Consider the following 18,214-nt stretch of genomic DNA (forward strand, 5'->3'; position numbering starts at 1 on the left):
TCTGTCAGGGGGGCTACACATACTCGCCTTAAGCCCTGGGATATGGACAAAATCTCAACTCTGTCTTCAAGGCAGAATGGTAGGCAAGAGTCACGAAGAAGGAAACCGAGTGTGTCAGGTACGCAGGGAACACGGAAAGGTTTAAGAGATGGTTTATGAAGGGAAGCCAGTGGATATTGTACTGCTGTGGCCTGGGTGGGTAGGAGGGACTGTGGCAAATGCACTCTTCTCTAGGACACTGCCACCACCTGCCAACTCAAGTCCCCTCTCTGTTTAGGTCTGCACCTCCGAGGGGGCAGCCCTGAATGCCTTAGAATCAAGACAGACATTTTATTTTCCATGGGAACTACATAGGCACCCATGGGTAAACGGGGGGCTCTGCCAACCCTCTGAATATAACCTTGAGACTTGGCCACTGGGACCTGGAGAACCTTGCCTCGTGCTCTGTACTCTCCAGGGATGGGGCAGTGCCTGAGCACAAGCTGGGTGGGCTGCCCTCAGCCAGTCTTGCCAGCCCAGGGCAGCTGCAGTCCAGTTTGGTTTCCTCGGTCGAAACCATAATCTGTCAGGCTCAACCTTGGCCAAAGATAATGATAATGATGCTGTGGCCAGGCCCACAGCTGGGAGGAGGCAGGCACTTGCTCCTTGTAGAACAAAAGTGGGCTTCTTCTCTGAGCCTCTTCCATCCTCATGTTGTGGTTTTCTTAGGACCCCAGGCCTGTTAGACAAACTATTCCAGCTTCTTGGGAGTCTTGATGGAAGTGGGGTGGGAGAAAGACCGCCCAGCTTCTCCAGACCTCTGGAGTTGGCTGACTATTCGCATTCATGACTCTCTGCTGCCCCCGTGTGGCTGTGTGGCCAGGTGATGCCCTACTGCTGTACCGCCTCTCCGTGTTTGTCCAAGAGCTGTTTTGGGGAGCAGAGGCATTCAGCAAGACGGGGGGCTGAGGCAGAACCAGAGAAAGCTGGCCCTTGTGTCTGGTCTCCAGGCCCCCACCTCCCTCCTGTGGGTTGCACAAGCAGCATTAAGGCACTTGTGACACCAGCTGGAGGACACTTGCTTACCAAAAATTTGAAAGAAAGGATGGAGCTGATTCTCATTTGCAGTGCGGGGATTAGACATCAGGAATGTGAGAACAGCTGGGTGGTCTCTGATCATGGGGACAAGTTTCCCCTTGCTAAGCTGCCCTGACAACCATGGCCACATTGGCCTAAAGAATCCAGGGCAGGGAAGATCCTACTTTGTCTTGGGAACAGCCGTCCAAGAAGCCATTACAGAAGTGGGGGTGGGGGTGGAAGGAACAGATATGGAGGAAAATAGAGGGGGTCCATGCCTCTTTTGGTCAATCCTTGCAGATCATCTTTCCCAGGTCAACCTTGGGCTAGGGGTGCATGGGTCCTGATCCAGCACCTGCTGTTTGCCATGACAGAGCGTCACAGGTCTCTGACTCAGGCTGCTGTGTTGGTAGTGTCCAAGTTGATGGAGTGAGGGGTCCTCAGAGGTTGTTTCTGTGTGGGGTCCTCAGGTGTGGGTGTGTTTCAGGATCACAGGGAACTTGTTAAGATGCCCACCAAAGTCTGAGAAGAACAGCTGGCCTGTCCCCAGCCTCCTTATTTGGTTGAGGCAATTGACACACAGTGGGGTCTGGATGAAGGTCACGCTGAAGGTCACAGGGTTCCCAGGGTTTCACCAAGGGTTTGGTATCTCTTTCCTCCAGTCCAATAGATTGGCTCATCAGTGTGGCTACAGCCCTTGTTCAGGGGTTCCAGCCCCTTGGATGCCTGGGAAGGTGCAGAGGAAGCTCCCTCCCCTTACATCCTCTCCGTGTCCTGCAGCAGAGCACCCACTAGGCTGATGACCTGGGAGGCCGGCTGGACCGTGTCATACTCCGCGAACAGGTGGCATACATTCTCCTGTGACTCTGTCTGGCTCTTGGCCACAAATCCAAAGATCCTGGTGGAAGAGCACAGCCTGAGTGAGGAGGTGGGTCCATAGAGGCTAGGAGAGGTGATCTCAGCGAATACCGTGCTCCTCCCTCCCCCTTCCCCAGCTCACTGGGGATAGGATATACCTCCTCCTCCTCCAGATCTACGTTTCCCTCATTTTGAATGGGGGGGGGCCCTGAGGACAGGACTTGTGTATTCCTCATCCGAGTAGAAGTTTCATGAGGGCAAGGATGGGTCTTGATCATCACACTGGGGCATCTCTAAAGATTAAGGCTCCTTGAGGTTAGAACCTGTGCCTCCTACACTAGACTGAGGGCTCCCAGGCTAAGTGTCTCCCCCTTCAGACTGGAGGCTCTCTGAGGACTGGGGCCTGTGCCACCCCCTTCAAAACCATGGGCTCTCAGGATCAGGATAGGGCCTCCCTCCTTCTGTAACTCCCTCCAGGAGAGTTTATGGTGACTGACAGTGCACAGGAAGGGCTTACCAGGAAGGCTTGCAGTATTTTTGCCACCTGTGGGAAAGGAAGATGGACAGCAATGAGTACTGAGGTTTCTGTGCATTCCGCAGGTCTCTGGCTGAGCAGCGAGGGGAGCACAGCCAGCTGCATCCACACTCCACCAAGTCGAACCCTGCCCTCATCATGTTGCTCCTGGCCCCTCGAGGCTCACAGGCTCTGTTTGTGATCCCAGTCCCAGAGTCAGCAAGAAACCTCAGCGGGCAGGTAGGCCCTGGATGGTTTTCCTGGGTTGGGCCCAGCCTTGAACTTACTTCCGTTGCTCGGGGTCCATGCCACAGAAGCGGAGGGTGGTGAGGGGGTAATGGCGCCGGAAAAACACCCTGGAAGAGGCAGGGAGAGAAGGAGAGCTGATGAGAGCCTGTCTCAGGGCCGTGTCCTACCTCCATCATCTCCAGCTCTCCAGGAGGTCAGATGCCCCGCTCTCCAAGAAGCCTCCCAACTCGACCCCTTACAGCCTGCCATGACCTTTCCCACTTCTGAGCCCCGGGGCACATGTAGGCACTTCTTTCTTTTCATGGAGTGAATCTGCCTTGTGTCCTACATATTTTTACCCTCTCCCCGCCCCATGCCCATGTGTCATATAACTGCTTCAGGATAAGAATGGCGTCTTGCTCATCTCTTGTTCATCCAGCCCAGGACCGGGCTCCTGCTAGACTGTGAAGCCTTGAGCCTGGGGAAGGAGTGATCTCATTTACTGTGTCCCAGTGTGCAGCTAGAGTCTGGCTTTTTGCAGATGTTCCATCAATGGATGCAGATTTAACCAGTGCCCAATGGATGCTGGTTAATTCCATCTATTGGTCACAGAAAGACTATACTTTCAGGGATCATTTCTATAGTTTGTTATTGGTCACAGAAAGGTGGACTTTGGTATGAGGTCATTGACGTGAGGCCCAGAGAAGGAAGGGAACTTTCCTGGAGTCACTCAGCAAGTCACTGACCACGTTGGGTTCAGGATCCTGAATCTTATTTTCATCTCTGATCCACGGGCCGTCTTAGCCATCCCCTCCACTTCCCCATGCCCAGCCCAGCAGCCCCAGAGCAAGGGAGGTCCCTTACTTCCTCTGGACATCCGTCAGGGTGATGCCCTGCTCGGTGACTTTGAAGTGGACCACGGTGGGTGTGGGGAGGACATCCCTCTCAAAGGTGGTTGAGATGGCTTTCCGCACGGCCAGGGCTCCGCTCAGGGTCTCTACACTCACGGAGGTCAGGTACAGGGCATGGCAGCCTGTGGATGTAAAAGCTATGCTTGGGCCCTGCCGGGATCCACCATGCAGAGGCAGGCGGGGTCACCCAGGCCCTGGTCCTCCCTCTGCCCAGAGCCAGGGGTCAGGGCTCTTCATTCTTCAGGAATCCAGTGGGACTCCTCTGAGCCACCAGCAGGCAGGCAGGATTGAGGCCAATCCCGGAAGACTTTGGGATCATCTGCTGCTCTGCATTGCTCTGGCCTCTGGCCCTTAGGTGGAGTAAAGGAGGGGCTGTTGCTCTATGTTAGTGATGTCCAGACAAACCCTCCTTCTGTCCAGAAGCATGGGTGGCACCGCCTCCACCTCCACCCGCCCTGGGGCCTTGCTTCATTGTCAAGAGAAGGTGGAGAAGACAAGGATGGAGAGGGGGTCCCTTTAGGAGCTGTCATTCAGACAAGGGCTGATCTGTGCCTGGCCTCTGGACGTGAAGAGGAGTGACCTTTCTCCATGGAAACCCCTAGGACTTGGACCTGATACCCCATAGAGGATCCCAGACCTAGAGACCACCCCCTAGGAAGGTCCCTCAGAACCAGAGAGACTCCAGCATGTCCACATGTGCCCATGCGTGTGCAGGATGGGGTGTAAGCCTCACCCACCTCCCTCTCTCCTGCCCACTGACCATACCCCGCAGGCCTGCAGCCTCCCACCTCTGGGTTTACAGGGATGGGGAGGACTTGGGCACCTTATTAAGGATAAAGAAATAAAGCTGTGATGGGAACATGTGTGGACGTGCATGTGCATGTGTGTGCGGGGGCTGAGAGGTGCCCTCCGGGGGCCCAGCCAAGCCTGGAGCTTCCTCCGTACCACTCACCTGCGGATTTCTTTAGGCAGGAGGCCCGGCTGCCTGTAGCAAGGTCTGAGGAATCTCCGCCTCCCAATTCTGAGCCAAAGCAAAGGAACAGGCCCCGGAGGGAGTGGGGGTAGAGTGAACGGACCCTTCTCTTAGGAACATTAATCCCTTTGAACATCTCCCACCTCCACCCCCACCTTCAGGAAGCAAGCTGCTGAGAAACCTGGAGTGATTACAGTAATTAGATAAAGGGGGTCACTTGGGGCTCCTCAGATGCCTAGCTTGCAAGTCTTTTGATCCCTCTTTTCCCTCCTCACTCCTCCAGCCCCTGGACTACTGCAGTCACCTGGTCCTCAGAAGAATCTGACCTCCCTTCTTTTGGGCCCTTCCCAAACCCAGGCCTTTCTTTTTAGAAAGTTGGGAGGCCCTCCACATCACCACACTGGGGGCTCCCCTTGCCCTGACTCCTCTCCCAGAATCCCCTTGCTGATCCTCCTACACACCCTGAGATCGTCCACTCCAGCTCAACAGCCTACAGGGCTGTAGGCTCTGGATGGGACTTCCTGATCTCGGTTCCATGTATGATCTGTATGCCTTTGGGTGAATTAATCAGCCCCTTGCACCCCCTTTTCTCATCTGTGGAATGGAGATAACACCTGTTCGACATAGTGGTGGCCCCCATTTCATAGAGGAGGAATTGGAGATTCAGAGAGGTCTACGTTCTCAAATTCTCAAGCCAGGAAGTGGAATGCTGGATGGATGCTAGACAAAGCACTTTTAACTGTGACACTAATCCATAAATCAGGTTAGATGTGACAACTAGGAGCCTTTCTAGTAAGAACATACAGGCCCAGTGCCCCGATGTTGCCTCTTTGGGGCCCAGACCCACCTTTCTGCGGGATGGTGAGTTTGCAGGGCAGGGCCAGGGCCATGATGGAATGCTGGCACACAAAGGCAGAGAGGCTCCCTGCAAGGAGACAGGCAGCCCCATGTGAGAAGGCTTTCCCCAGACCAGCCTCCTGGCCCAGGATGGTGGGGCCCACCCTAGGGCAGCAGGCCAGGGAGGCTCACCAAAGTAGGGCTCCTCATCTGCTCCTTTGAGATGTACCCCTTTGGCGGAAGACTCAATGAGGAAGTGGCGGATGAGGTCACTGTTGTCCTCACCTGGACAAAGAAAGAAGAAACAGGGCATGTGGATGGGAGTTCCAGAATCCAAGGTTAGCCAAACACTGATCAGCTCATTCCTGACCTGCCTCCTCCTGGTCCATCCAGAGATTAACTGGTCCAGCCCCCTGCCTCTAGGTGGGACTGCTGGTAAGAACTCTATCTTCAGGGGTGCCTGGGTGGCTCAGTCGGTTGAGTGTCTGACTTCGGCTCAAGTCATGATCTTGCAGTTCGTGGGTTCGAGACCTGTGTCGGGCTCTGTGCTGACAGCTCAGAGCCTGGAGCCTGTTTCTGATCCAGTTCCGGGTGTCCCTCTCTCTCTGCTCCTCCCCTGCTCATGATCTGTCTCTCTCTGTCTCTCAAAAATAAATATAAAAAAAAAACCTAAAAAAACCTCACCCCCTATCTTCAAGGCCTCCCACAAAGGAGGTGTCAACGCTTTTGCTCAAAAGCTTCTGCGCCCAGTAATTCTCTCAGGAGATCTTTCTCTTCTTGGTTTCAAGAGCTACGGAATGGTTCTCAGTGATTACTGAAACCAGATCTTAACTCGTCGGTCTGATTTCTCTCTCCCCCTACCCACTCCTTCCCAGGTCCCAGGTGCTACCGATGCCAGGTTGGCCCTGGGGGTGAACAATGCCCATCTGTTCTTCTCACCAGCCCCTGGCTTCCTCTTCTCTGTGCTTGGTGGCAAGCCTGCCCTGATAACCAATGTCGCCCCAGAGGTCACTTTCTGATTTAGACAGAGAGGCATAGTCTAGAGAGCATGAATTTGGGATTTTCATCCTTGCTCTGGCAGCGGGGCAGGGGTTCATCAGCTAACTCTTGGAGGCCCATTTACCTCATCTGTTCATCATGTGAGAGCTACAATTCTGGGGTTTGGTGAGGGGCTGGTACTTAGGTACCTTGTACTATAATGATCTGTTGTTATCTGTCTCCTTGGTGAGCTATCCCGGTGCAGGATGGATGCCCCACAGATGTGTGAGACCACGGAAGAGCTTGTGATAAGCTATCACATGCGTGATAAACTAGCACATACACGATAAACCATCGCGTGCAGGTGATAAACCAGTGCTCACACACGATAAGCTATCACCTGTGATAAACTGTCACACGTGATAAGCTAGGGCACACATGTCATGACTACATTGGGTTCCTTCACAATAAATCTGGTCTGGACAGAGGTGGGCGCCCAGAGGAGAGGATCCTGGAAGAGGGTCTGGGAACTTCCTCCTCGGCTCCCCACGAGAGCAGAGCAGGGACTCTGGGGACTGCAGGAGGCAGAATCAGCTTAGCTTGCTATGGAAGGAGCTCCTTACAGAACCTCCCTGCAGGAGGACAGCTGGGAGAGCGCTGAGGTGGACCCTCCTCCCAGCTGTCATTACGGGCCTGCTGCGAGGCAGAGACAGAGGTGGCGGAGCTGGGACCGAAGCCCACCATACCCCGTCACGTCTGCGAGGCCTCGAGTGAGGGCAGAGACCTCTGGTGCATACCTGATCGGTTTTGGGCAGATGCAGGGACCTCGTGCACCTTCAAGGCAAGGCCAAAGGAGCCTCGGTAGGAAGAACTGTCCCTCACGACGAAAGCTCCTGGCTCCTCTTTCCTCAGCAGCTCGATGGCTGAAACAATCCTTGGGTCAGAGACAGTTAACCGCACTCTCCCCCCGACCTCCTCTGGACACCTCTGTCCCCCAGCTCCATAAGGTCTTCATAGAGCAGACATTACAGAATCACTTTCGGATGCCAGGAAGTCCCTTCTATTATCTAATCTCTATCCTCCCTGCTGCAGTCTCTATTTCCTTGAAATGTGCATGAGTTTCACAAGATAACTCCCTTCCCTGGACCTACCATTTGACTTTCTCTCCTCTAACATGACCCAGGGCCCCATCCGTCTGACACAAGGTGGAGGACTGAGGCTTGACTCTTGTCCTCAGCCCTTGAAATGCAGTGCTTCCTTTTACCTTGTTCCCGGGTGATGCTTGGCTTAAACCAGTATTTAGATGTGTCCATCACAAACTTCATTGTGGGCTGCATGTCCCTGGGGGGACCTGGAGACAGAGAGGGTGGACACTGTAGGCTGGACAAAGGGGAGCTGAGAGACCCTCCCCCCTCCTCTGCCCAGTGGTCCCATTCCATCCACCCCACTCTACCCCACCCCCATTGTATCTCCAACGTCCTACAAGAGGCAACATCCAACAGAAGAATTCCAGGGTTTGGCACATGTAGGACCTAGGAGTCTCCCCTTGTATCCTTGGTAATGAATCACAAACAGATAAGATCTCAGTTTAATGAGAAACAGTTCCTCAAATCTAGTGTTGTCTGGGGTGGACTGAAAGAAGGGATAAATAAGGGATTCTGAGATGTATCATCTGATTTCACCTTCTCTTCCTCCTCAAGAATCCTAAAGTGTCCTGGGGAGTTTGGAAAAGAAATTGAAAGAAAATGTTGAGGAAAAGAAAGCAGCAGATCTGGGCAGGTGAGCCTGTGCATAAGAAGTCAGGAGACAGGATTCCTGACTCTCCTTTGGGACAACATTTTACTCCCGAAGCCCAGAGAGGACTGAATGTACTATACTAACCAGCCTCTGAGGGTCTTTAAAGCTCCAATAGCCTAGGCAATTAGCCTGGATTTTGTTTTGAGAATAGTTTGCATAGTTTGATAAGATTCCAGGATGTAATCAGTGATATCCTGGGGTATCACCAAACCAGGATGGGAATACCACCAGGCTGAGCAAATGTGCTCTTTGAGATGACAAAATGACCATTTTCCCGGGCCCCCTAAGAGAGCCATGGTTCTTAATTTTGGCATCTTAAAAAGGTGTGTCGTGGCCAGTTGAGAGTAACTCATTATAAAAAGAATGTACTGAAATATGTAAACCATTTGTCCTGGGAAAACGATCAGAGCAGATTCAAAGGCAAACCTGTCACGCGATTTTCTCTTGCTTACATTGACATGGCTCCCTGAATGGCAGTGTGGTCCAGACTGAGCATCACAGCCCCCAGGAGTCACCCTGATGCTTGTGACTGAGTGACGGTTGAGAAACCTCAGGAAGGAGGTGGCTGAATGAGGCGGGAGCAGGGACAGTGTCCCCGGGGGCTCTGCAGGGGCTCTGTTCTGGAGAGATGCACCCCGTGGGTGCTAAGGCTGTGCCTCTGTGTTTCCTGCTTTGAGTTCTGGCTGGTTTTGTTCTTTTTGGACGCCTGTAGTCACAGACTACGGGAAGGAGGGTGTTTGCTGTTTTGTGGTTTTTAGCTGTCTGAGTTGGAACGCATTGTCTTGGTCAGCCCTCTGTGTGCTCGTCATTCACGCACGTCAGAGGTAGGACTGACTCTCCTTCTCCCTCTCCCTCTCCTGGGTTAGTCATCAAGCCTGCTGTTTTCATATCCTGAGGGTCTCCTGGCTCCATCCTCTCTCCTCCACTGCCCCGCCCTGCCCTGGTTTAGGCCTCCGTGATAGCTTGTCTGGACCACTTCGTGATGAAAACCAAAACAAAACTGTTCCCCTTAAGTCCATCTGCCAGAGTGATCTATTGAATGTGATCCTCCAACCCAAACACTCCCTTGTTTGAGACTCTCTGCTAGGCCCCCATGGCCTAATGGGTAAAATTCATTCTAGCTTGGGGTTCAAGGCCTTTCCCAATCTGGCCCCAGATTACTCAATGACTTCACCCCACACCCAACACTGCAGTCATTTCCTAAACATGCATGTGCTGCTTCTACACCTTCATGATTGTGGACGGGCTGTTCCCTCTGCTGGGAATGCCCCTCCTCTCCTGCTCTGGCTCCAGACTTGATCCACTTTCCAGATCCAGCTCAGATGTCATGTCCTCTGAGGAGCTTTCCCAGTTTTGCAGACTGAAAGGACCACTCCTCCCTCTGTGGCCCCCTAAGACTTAGGATATCTCTTTACTTCTGTGTTTATCTTACTCGACACTGATCTTTGGCTTTTGTTCCTCTTTCTAGACTGTGGCTATCTCTCTGTCCCTAGTATTTGGCAAAGAGCTTGGCACACAACAGGTAGTCAGCATGTTGGCCTGCTATTGCAGAAACCCACTGATGTTTTGTCTATTCCCCTAAGCCAAACCTTGCAACGGTTTAAGTATTGGTTTACAACATACCCTCCAAGGATGTGGTGAGACGGGCATCTGGCAGAGTCTGGCTGTGGCTCCTGGTGGCTGGATAGGAGTTTCCAGAAGAAGCAGCCCCAGGCTGGACAAAGTCCTGGTGTCCTGGGGTCTGCTGGGATGGAGGAGACCCTGGTTCTGGGCAGCCGTTGATCAGCACGATGGGTATGTCCACCATGGAGTTGGTGATGGAGGGTGGGCAGCTGCTGGCATGCTCCTTGGCCAGTGGTGGGGAGTGGGTTGCTCTGGGCTGGCCCATGCTTGGAGTGGGGTTGCCAGGGACTTGGAGGTCACTGGCTCTTGTGCACAGGGACGCTTGGCCAAGGCTGTGGAGGCTGGAGGAAGAGCTGGCTGGGCTTTCCAAGGATCTAGAAGATGACTGATGGCGGGAGACGCTGGAGTGGAGGAGGGACTGGCTGCTGCAAGGAGGACACCAGACAGACAGGGTGTTAGGATGTCAGAGTGGACACTCAGGGGCCTAGAATTCTGGTTAAATAGAGTACTGCATACTCCACCCCCATAGCCCAGGACAAAGCACATGTCCACCTGATCCTCAAGGGATGCTGAAGGATGCAAAAATATCCCTGCACTGCAGAGTCTTTGGTCACTTAAAGTAACCAGTCAGCTGATCCCCTGAAGTCTTGTGGGCTTGGGCTGGACCAGATTCCCTCTGCCTTCCCAGCCAGGCAGGTCTGACAGAGCTACCACAGACGCACTCCCATATTCCCAAGAGGACCGCACATAGGCTGGACCCAGGCTGGACCGTGTCTACGACAGATGCAGAGGGAACTCCCCAGCTGGAGGAAGATGAGGAGACCTGCTCTGCATCCAACCCGACTTCTCTCTGAGCTCTGAGTCCCATGCCAATGGCCACGGCTGTGGAATCGCAGCCTCCTTGCCAATGACTGACTTGGCACAGCAGCTTTGGAGTCGGTGTGGGGGACAGAGGTCCTGAGGTTTGGTCCTTCTGGGCAGGGTGTGTGTGCGGCTCCACTGTGAGGTCTGCACACCGGCTGGGGCAATTATGAATAATGCCCAGGCAGGTCTCCCTCCCCCCTCCTAAGTTTTGCTAGCAATAAAGAGGAGGGAGGCTTTTCTTTCCTAAGTGGCTTTCCCTAAGCCCCAAAATTTGATTTACGCCCCTGTGTTTTGAGGTTGGAAAAAAATCTTTTCCTTGAGATGGGTTATATGAATGCCTCATGAATGTAACAGTTCTTTTCCCAAGAAGTAGGCATAAATAAAAATTTTTGTATATTGACTTATATTCTAAGTGCTTGAGGAAAGCTTGAGGTCCAAATGGCTGTGATAACATAAAAGAGAATATTCACTCTTTTGTGTTTGGTATGCATCCTGATTTTGCTCAGATAAAACAAGGTGCCCATCCATGATTTTAGGATGTGTGTGTGTGTGTGTGTGTGTGTGTGTGTGTGTGTGTGTGTGGTGGAGGCAATATGAGAAGCTATGATGGGAGTGACCTACCTTCCAAACACATAGCTGATGTCGGATGCTGGGCTGGCTGACAAGACAGAGACCCTACTGCCCCGCTGTGGGGCTGGGACCCCCAGCCCCTTCTCCAAGCCTGGAGAAGCCACCAGTGGGGAGGCCAAGCCATGGGGGCCCGAGGCCTTGTTCCCCATGCAGGGGATGGAGATGCTGGGAGAGGGTGGGGGTTGAGAGGAGGGAGCCCCAGAGTGGGGAGGAGGATGCTGGTGCCCCCTGCCCTGGCTCCCAGAGAAGATGAGGCTCTCGCTGCTGCTTCGAGTTTCTCGGGGGATGTCTCTGGAAAGGAGGAGGCCACCACTGCGCGGAGAGCCATAGGGCGGAGTGACAGATGGGCTGGAGCAGCGCTGAGGGCCATCAAGGCACCTTGATCTGGTGGAGGTCACCTCAATGTACTTTATGTCTGGGGAGAGAGCAGAGCATTGGTGAAATCCGGGAGCCTGGATTCACAGAACAGGAATGCTGTAAGAGTCCCCAGGCCCATCTGGTCTCCCTTCTTTTAGACAGTTGAGGAAACAGGCTTAGAGATGAGGAGTTTGCTGGGTTAGGATTAGCACCCAGCTCCACCTTCTAGGTGCTGTTCCAAAGTCACCCTCTTTGTGATTTCTTCTTTGATGGGGAGATGGAGTGGAATGAACACGGGCCTTGGAATCTAACAGACCTGAGTTTCAGACCTGACCCTGCCACTTACTATCAGAGAACTTGGTCAAAGGACTTCAGCAACTAGAGCCTTGGCTTTCACACATATAAAATCGGGTGACTATACCCAGCCTTTTGGTGTTATGATAAGGATGAAATGAGATGAATGTAGGAGGCATAGAACTGTTCTTTGGCACGTCAGTCTTTTAAAACTAGGAAATCCTCTCCTGAGTGAAGGCCCCTCTCCTCAGGTTGAAATGACTGCTTTATAGAGTGTGCCAGTCACATTTTCTGATGCTTCCATTACTCAGGGCATGTGAAGGCTGTTTCTACCTCTGAGTCTACAATAAAGACCAGGGGGGGGGTGTCTCAAGCTTGGTGGTACACTAGACTCACCCAATGAGCTTTTAAAAACCCTAATGCCCAGGTTACACCTCGTGCCAAATAGATTAGAATCTCTGGCATAGACCCACACCTCAGGTTGTTTGTTTAACCCCCCAGCTGATTCCAGTGTGTACCAATCCACACCACTGTGGCCCCCAGCCCAGCAGCACCACTTTACCTGGGAGCTGGTAAGATGTGCAGAATCTGTTTCCACCCAAGCCTGCTGAATCAGAGTCTGCATCGTAGCAAGACTCCCTGAGATCTGAGTGCACTTTAGAGTTTAGGAAGTCCACTTCAGAGCAGGAGCTCCCAGAGGGCAGGGTTTGCTACATTATCAAGCTGCGGACCTCCCGGACCATGCTTTTAACTGGTGCAAAGTTGTTGAATATTAAACAAGCCCCAGCATGGTGGCTCACTCCAGTGCTCTTTCCTGTTCCCAGTGGAGGGAGAGGGGGGCCCCAGGACTTCTGTTCTGAGAACTTGCTCTTCCCTGGAGTGGGGCACTGGGTGGTTTTCTCCAGGGTGAGTATGGACACCCCCTCCTCTTGACCTGGGGGAAAGGGAACTGTCCTTGGGGCTGTTCCAGCAAAGGTGGTGGAAGGTGGGGGGTGGGAGCTACCTTGCTCCCCCCTCCTGGAGGCCTGTTGAGTCCTGTGTCTGGCTTCCCAGGATGGAAACTGGGGCAAAGTCAGCGGGAAACTGCACCTTCAGCTCCTGTCTGCCAGCCTCCCACCCCCTTGGGCTTTGGCACATGCACCAATTCCCGCCCACCATGACTGGAATCCCTGCCTGCCCCAGCCCGCTCCCGGGTAGGTCCTCTGAGCCTGCTCGTGGTTACTGCCTCTGTCTGAGCCTGCTTGGGCTGGGGTGGGGGTGGAGGATTACATTAGAGGAGGGGGGCTGGCAGGCTGACCTGGGCATGCTTTTCCAAGGGGTAGAGGAACAGGCCTGGATTTGTCATCAGACAAACCTGGGTGTGAGTCCCTAGCTTTGCCACTTTCCCGCCAAGGGCATCAGGAAATGTTCCTAACCACTGTGAGCCTCAGTTTCCTCCTCTGTAAAGTGGGGATGTAAAATCAATCTCTCGAGGTTGTGGTAAGGATAAAATACATAGATGAATGATGTCTGGAGCCTGGCCCATGGTGGGTTCTTCAGAGAACTCTTGCTTGCCTGCTTTCTGAGGCCAGTATTGGTCAGATGGCTGACACTGTCCAGCTAAAGTGGGAGTCCCACTGCTGAAGACAAGAGAAGGCTATTTGGCACAATGTATTGTGGGTTCTGAAAAAGTAGAGGTCTTGGAATGCATTCTTCTGGAAGGTTGGCAAGCATAGCTTCTATTTTTATAGGACTTTATAGAGCTTATACCCATAATCCTCTCAGCTCTTATGCCCAGCGCCAGCAGGCATTGCTTTTACAGATGAGGAAACTGAGGCTCAGAGAAATGTGGCAATGGAGCTGGCATTTATTTCATAATTTTTAATAATGGCTGGTATTTATTGAATGCTGCGTGCCAGCACTGTTGCAAACATGTTCCCTGTATTAGCTCATTTAACCACTCCACTGAAGTAGAAAATATTATTAATTCCATATAAGAGATGAGAAATCAAGGCTCAGAAAGGTTATGTGAGTTTTCCGATGCCACACAGCCAGGGAGTAGAGGAATCCAACTCCTGCTCCTGTGCTCAGTTTGGGGGGCCTCTTCCAGGAGGAGGGCCTCCTCAGGACACTTTCCCAAGGCCTGGCCCTGTGAGAAAGTTCTTGGTTGCTTTGGGGAGGGTCTCTTGGCCCGGGGAAGCTCTGAGCTTCCTACTCACTGGGTCATCCAAACACTAACCACAGGCCTTTCTTGGGGGACGACAGAGTAGGGCTGGGAAGGGAGGACGGAAGGAGTCCTGGAGCTGTGAGTCACCTCTCCCTGCTGCCCTGAGGTGCATGTGGCTGGGGGAGGCCCCCACACCCTCACCAGGGTGCAGCTGCTGTTTACAGGCCTGCGGGGCAAGTCTGAGCAGTGCTGGGTGGATGCAGGCGCCAGCAGCAGGCGGGCTGGTGGAAGGGGACACGTGGGTGGGGGGCAGAGAGATAGTTATTAAACACCCCTCCTTCACTTGGGATTGGCAAACAGCTTCGCCTGGCAGAAATTGCTGGAAAATGAAATGTGGGCACCTGTTCCAAAGATGGGAAGGGGTGATGGAGATGGAGATGGTGTTTGCTTGGAGAAGCCATGCTCCTGGTGGGATGGGGGCCCTCCAGGGTAAGTCTGAAGGAAGATAAGCAAGAGGCAGGGGCAGGGGAGCTGGGGGAGGTGTGTGATCACTGCGGGGGGAGGTGGAGCCCCAGAAGAGGAGCCCACAGTCTGCCTCCAAACAGATTTATTCTTCAAAGCTCTGGAGGGCAGGAAACTAGCATCAGAGAAGAGAGAAAGGCAAGAACACAGACTTTGGAGGCCAGAAGCCTGGGCTTTGAGGCCTGGCCTATGACTCACTGACTGTGTGTGACCATGGGTCTTCCTTCTCCCTCAGCCTCATTTTCTCATTTGTGAAATGAGGCTTTTGCTATTTCCTTCACAGGGTAGTTGCTGAGATCATGCATTATGAAATCTATGCACATTTAGGGAAAAGAGAAGCACAGGCTTGCCGATGCTTCATGTTTAATTTTGCCGAGTGAGGGCGAAGAGAAACAGTAAACATCCACTAGCACCACAGTTATGGAACACCTTCCCTTTGACACCCCAAGAGAAGGAAGGATGAGAGGCCAAGGTGGGGCATCCTACACATTTGGATACACTGGCCCAATGAGAACTCACCACGGGGCCCAGAATTAGCAATGCTGCCACAGGCTGGTGAGTGTTTTCTGTCATCAGTGGTGGTCTGAGATGGGGGTTTTGGCAGGTCAAGATGCATGAGACAGGTGCCACCCATCACATGGGCTATGAGTGCTCACAGAGAAGAACTTTCTGACTATGCTGGCTGCCTCAGGAGGTAGTGAGCTCCCAGACATCTCCACCATTCAGGTGGAGGTTAGAGCAGAGGATTTTCTTATTCCATCAGAAGAGGCTAGGGCAGAGCTGGGGGTGGTGGGAGCTTCATTGGGACCTTCTGACCTCTGTTGGCTGCCCACTCATTCCCTAACCTCTCTGCTACCCCGAGTCAGGTGGACATATCCCCACAATGGCAGGTTGTGCCCAGAGCATCGGAGAACACAGACCACTGACCATTGGTCCCTGGAGGAAGGGCCTGGTTGTCAATGTCCACACCCCTTACATGTGGACGCTCCACAAAGACCTGTCTTGCCCCAGCTGGCCTTGAGTGTGTGGAACTCCTGCCTTGGGGTATGAACATTAAAGCCCTGGGCTTGTTCCTGCCAATGGTAATTAGACCCAAGCCACCTTCCCTGTAGAGACATGCCTGTGACCGGCCTCGAGGAGCAGGAAGATCTTGGGGCATAGAGGTGGTTCTTTTAACAGCTCTGGCAGGCAACACTCAATGGGAGGGGTAGAAGGCAGGCTGGAGGCTGGGAACTTGGGCGCCAGTGGACCTGGGTGCTGGGCTCACCTCCACCCCAGACCCTGAACCTCTGCTGGGGCTGGTCTTAAATGCAACCCCAGAGTTTAATTAAAAGAGCTGTCATTTATAATGACTAACAGCATGCCAGGATTTGTGATAAACACTCAACACGTGTTATTTCTTTTAATCCCTGCCACCCCCTTTTGAGGTAAGAACTCATCTCTATTTTACAGATGAGGAATATGAGACAAAGAAGTGAAGTCAATAGCTTATGTAAGGTTTGCCCGCCTCCAGTGATTAGGCTGGACAGGCTTCTTACTGAAGTCCACCGGTCTCAGTTTTTTCATCTTAAATGGGCATAAAATATTTCGTGGGAATAGATTGGGAGGATGAAATGTTCTCCTGTAAGGCGCTCAGCACAGTGTTTGGATATAATAAGCGCTCAATAGGTAGAAATTCTCATGGACTCTATCTCTACCCTAATTGTACCCCTTAACCCATGCTGATTGTTTAAACCCCTGGAGACCTCAGTCTTCTGGCCTATCTAATGGGGCTGCTGCTTCTTGACCCTCATCTTCAGAGTATAGTTGAAACTCTTTGTTTGGGACACTGACACCAGATGTGGGGATTTCTAGATTTCCTTGGATCTGGTTTTGAAGTTGAGTTGCACCAGTTCATGGGAGCCAATTGTTAAAATTTTCAGATTTTGTCCAGCTGATTTTTAAACTTAGACATGATTAAAAATCAAATTATATAGGGTTACTTGGGTGGCTCAGTCATTTGAGTGTCCGACTTCAGCTCAGGTCATGATCTCACCGCCTGGCTCATGAGTTCGAGCCCTGTGTTGTGCCCTGTGCTGACAGCTCAGAGCCTGGAGCCTGCTTCTAATTCTGTGTGTCTCTCTCTCTCTGCCCCTCCACCACTCATGCTCTCTCTCTCTTTCTCAAAATATAAATAAACATTAAACATTTTTTAAATTATACAAACTTACACAAAATAACTCATGGTAAAAACAAAAGTAATAAGTACAATTCACCACATTCCAATGGTTTTTACTATTAAACATATCATTAAAAAAATGTTTTGTTTATTTAAGTTATCTCTATACCCAACATGGGGCTCAGACTCACAACCCTGAGATCACGTGTCACACGCTCTTCTGACTGAGTCAGCCAGGCACCCACTATTATCTATACTCTTGAGGTTATTTATATCTATTGTATTGTATGGTAGAAATACTGTATATACCGTAATGGCCTAGTACAGTATGTCTTTCAAGTGCTACATTCAGTGATACCATGTTGATAGTTTGACCCTGGTGGGAGAATCTATACTGTGAAATTTGATGGATGTTTCAAATCAGGGCTCTCTCCCACCCCATCGTGGAGCTAGGTGTTAAACATTTACCAGCACATCACTGTTTAAACACAGCAGGGTCCTGCCCTAAATAAACTGAACTCTGTGACTCAACTTCCAGCTTGGGACTCCCCAGAGAAATACTCCCCTAAACAGCAACAGAGGCCCAGAGAGCAATTCTACAAAAGTTTCAAGGGATCTGGGTTAGGACCTAAAGAGATAGACCATAGAACAATGAGGTTCAGGGTTTCCACATTTATGAAGCTCTTATTTACTGCACTGCGTTGGATGAAATTCTTATATATAGTAGCTTATTTAAAGTCTGAAAAATCACCTAAAACAGGTATCCATCACCTTTCCAAACTCGGTAACAAAATAGAATTGGATAGTGAGGGAAACTTGCATTTATCTCCTTTATATAGGAGGGAAAACAGAGGTTAAGTAACTTGTTTAGGGCAGCACAGCACCTCCCAAGAGGACATTGTCCCCTGTTCCTCTGATTTGATAGAAAAGTCCTTCTTCATGAGGTCTGGTCCCCAAGCACCCCCTCCTGGCATAGTGCCCCAGGTCCTTACCCAAGGCTTCAGGCTCCTCTTTCTTTTTCTTTGAGGTAATGCTCTGGGTGGGCTCAGCCCAGGGGGTACCAGCTCCTGGGGGGAACAGCTGGAAGGTGGGGTCCAGTTCCAGAATCATCTGGTTGAGGCTCTCCAGTGAGAAGTCAATGTAGGAGTCAAGGTCCTCCAGAGCCCCCGAGGCCTGCTCACCAGAGGACTGTAGGAGGCAGCTGGCTTTGGCCCCAGCCTGTGAGCCCTGCAGGAGTCTGCTGGGGGGCCCCTTGTTGGGTGCAGGGGCCATCAGGGCCTGGGCTCCCCAGCCTTCTGTGGTGTAGTAAGGACACTGGGGTGGCAGGCTGGGGCTGGGTGCTGGGTGCAGGACCCTCCTGGGTTCTTCGCAGGGAGTCAAGCCGACTGCATGGCCTCCTGCCAGCAGGGGGCTGGACATCACTTGTGACATGGTGGGGGCAGTGACTGTCGGTTTACCTCTGGTTTCA

General features: G+C 52.2%; 1 protein-coding gene and 1 long non-coding RNA gene across 3 annotated transcripts; one reads left to right on the forward strand and one right to left on the reverse strand.

Moving 5' to 3' along the window:
* Positions 1 to 136: 136 nt before the first annotated feature.
* Positions 137 to 18,177, reverse strand: TNS4 (tensin 4). The gene is made up of 12 exons (XM_029927876.1): positions 17,739 to 18,177; positions 11,261 to 11,684; positions 9,776 to 10,200; positions 7,620 to 7,706; positions 7,153 to 7,278; positions 5,570 to 5,662; positions 5,388 to 5,465; positions 4,520 to 4,588; positions 3,521 to 3,689; positions 2,716 to 2,784; positions 2,432 to 2,458; positions 137 to 1,954 (listed from the first exon to the last, which is right to left on the reverse strand). Exons 1-12 carry the CDS (start codon positions 18,175 to 18,177, stop codon positions 1,813 to 1,815), a joined length of 2,148 nt encoding a protein of 715 aa, XP_029783736.1. The 3' UTR covers positions 137 to 1,812.
* On the forward strand, positions 9,436 to 11,043 carry LOC115282062. Of its 2 annotated transcripts, none has more exons than XR_003904500.1 (2): positions 9,436 to 9,946; positions 10,092 to 11,043. It is a non-coding gene; the product is annotated as an uncharacterized LOC115282062 (long non-coding RNA). The 2 variants fall into 2 exon arrangements; XR_003904501.1 differs by having other exon boundaries at positions 10,464 to 11,043.
* Positions 18,178 to 18,214: the final 37 nt, after the last annotated feature.

The sequence above is a fragment of the Suricata suricatta genome, chromosome 17 (genome assembly GCF_006229205.1).
Source record: "Suricata suricatta isolate VVHF042 chromosome 17, meerkat_22Aug2017_6uvM2_HiC, whole genome shotgun sequence".
NCBI classification, from domain to species: Eukaryota; Metazoa; Chordata; class Mammalia; order Carnivora; family Herpestidae; genus Suricata; species Suricata suricatta.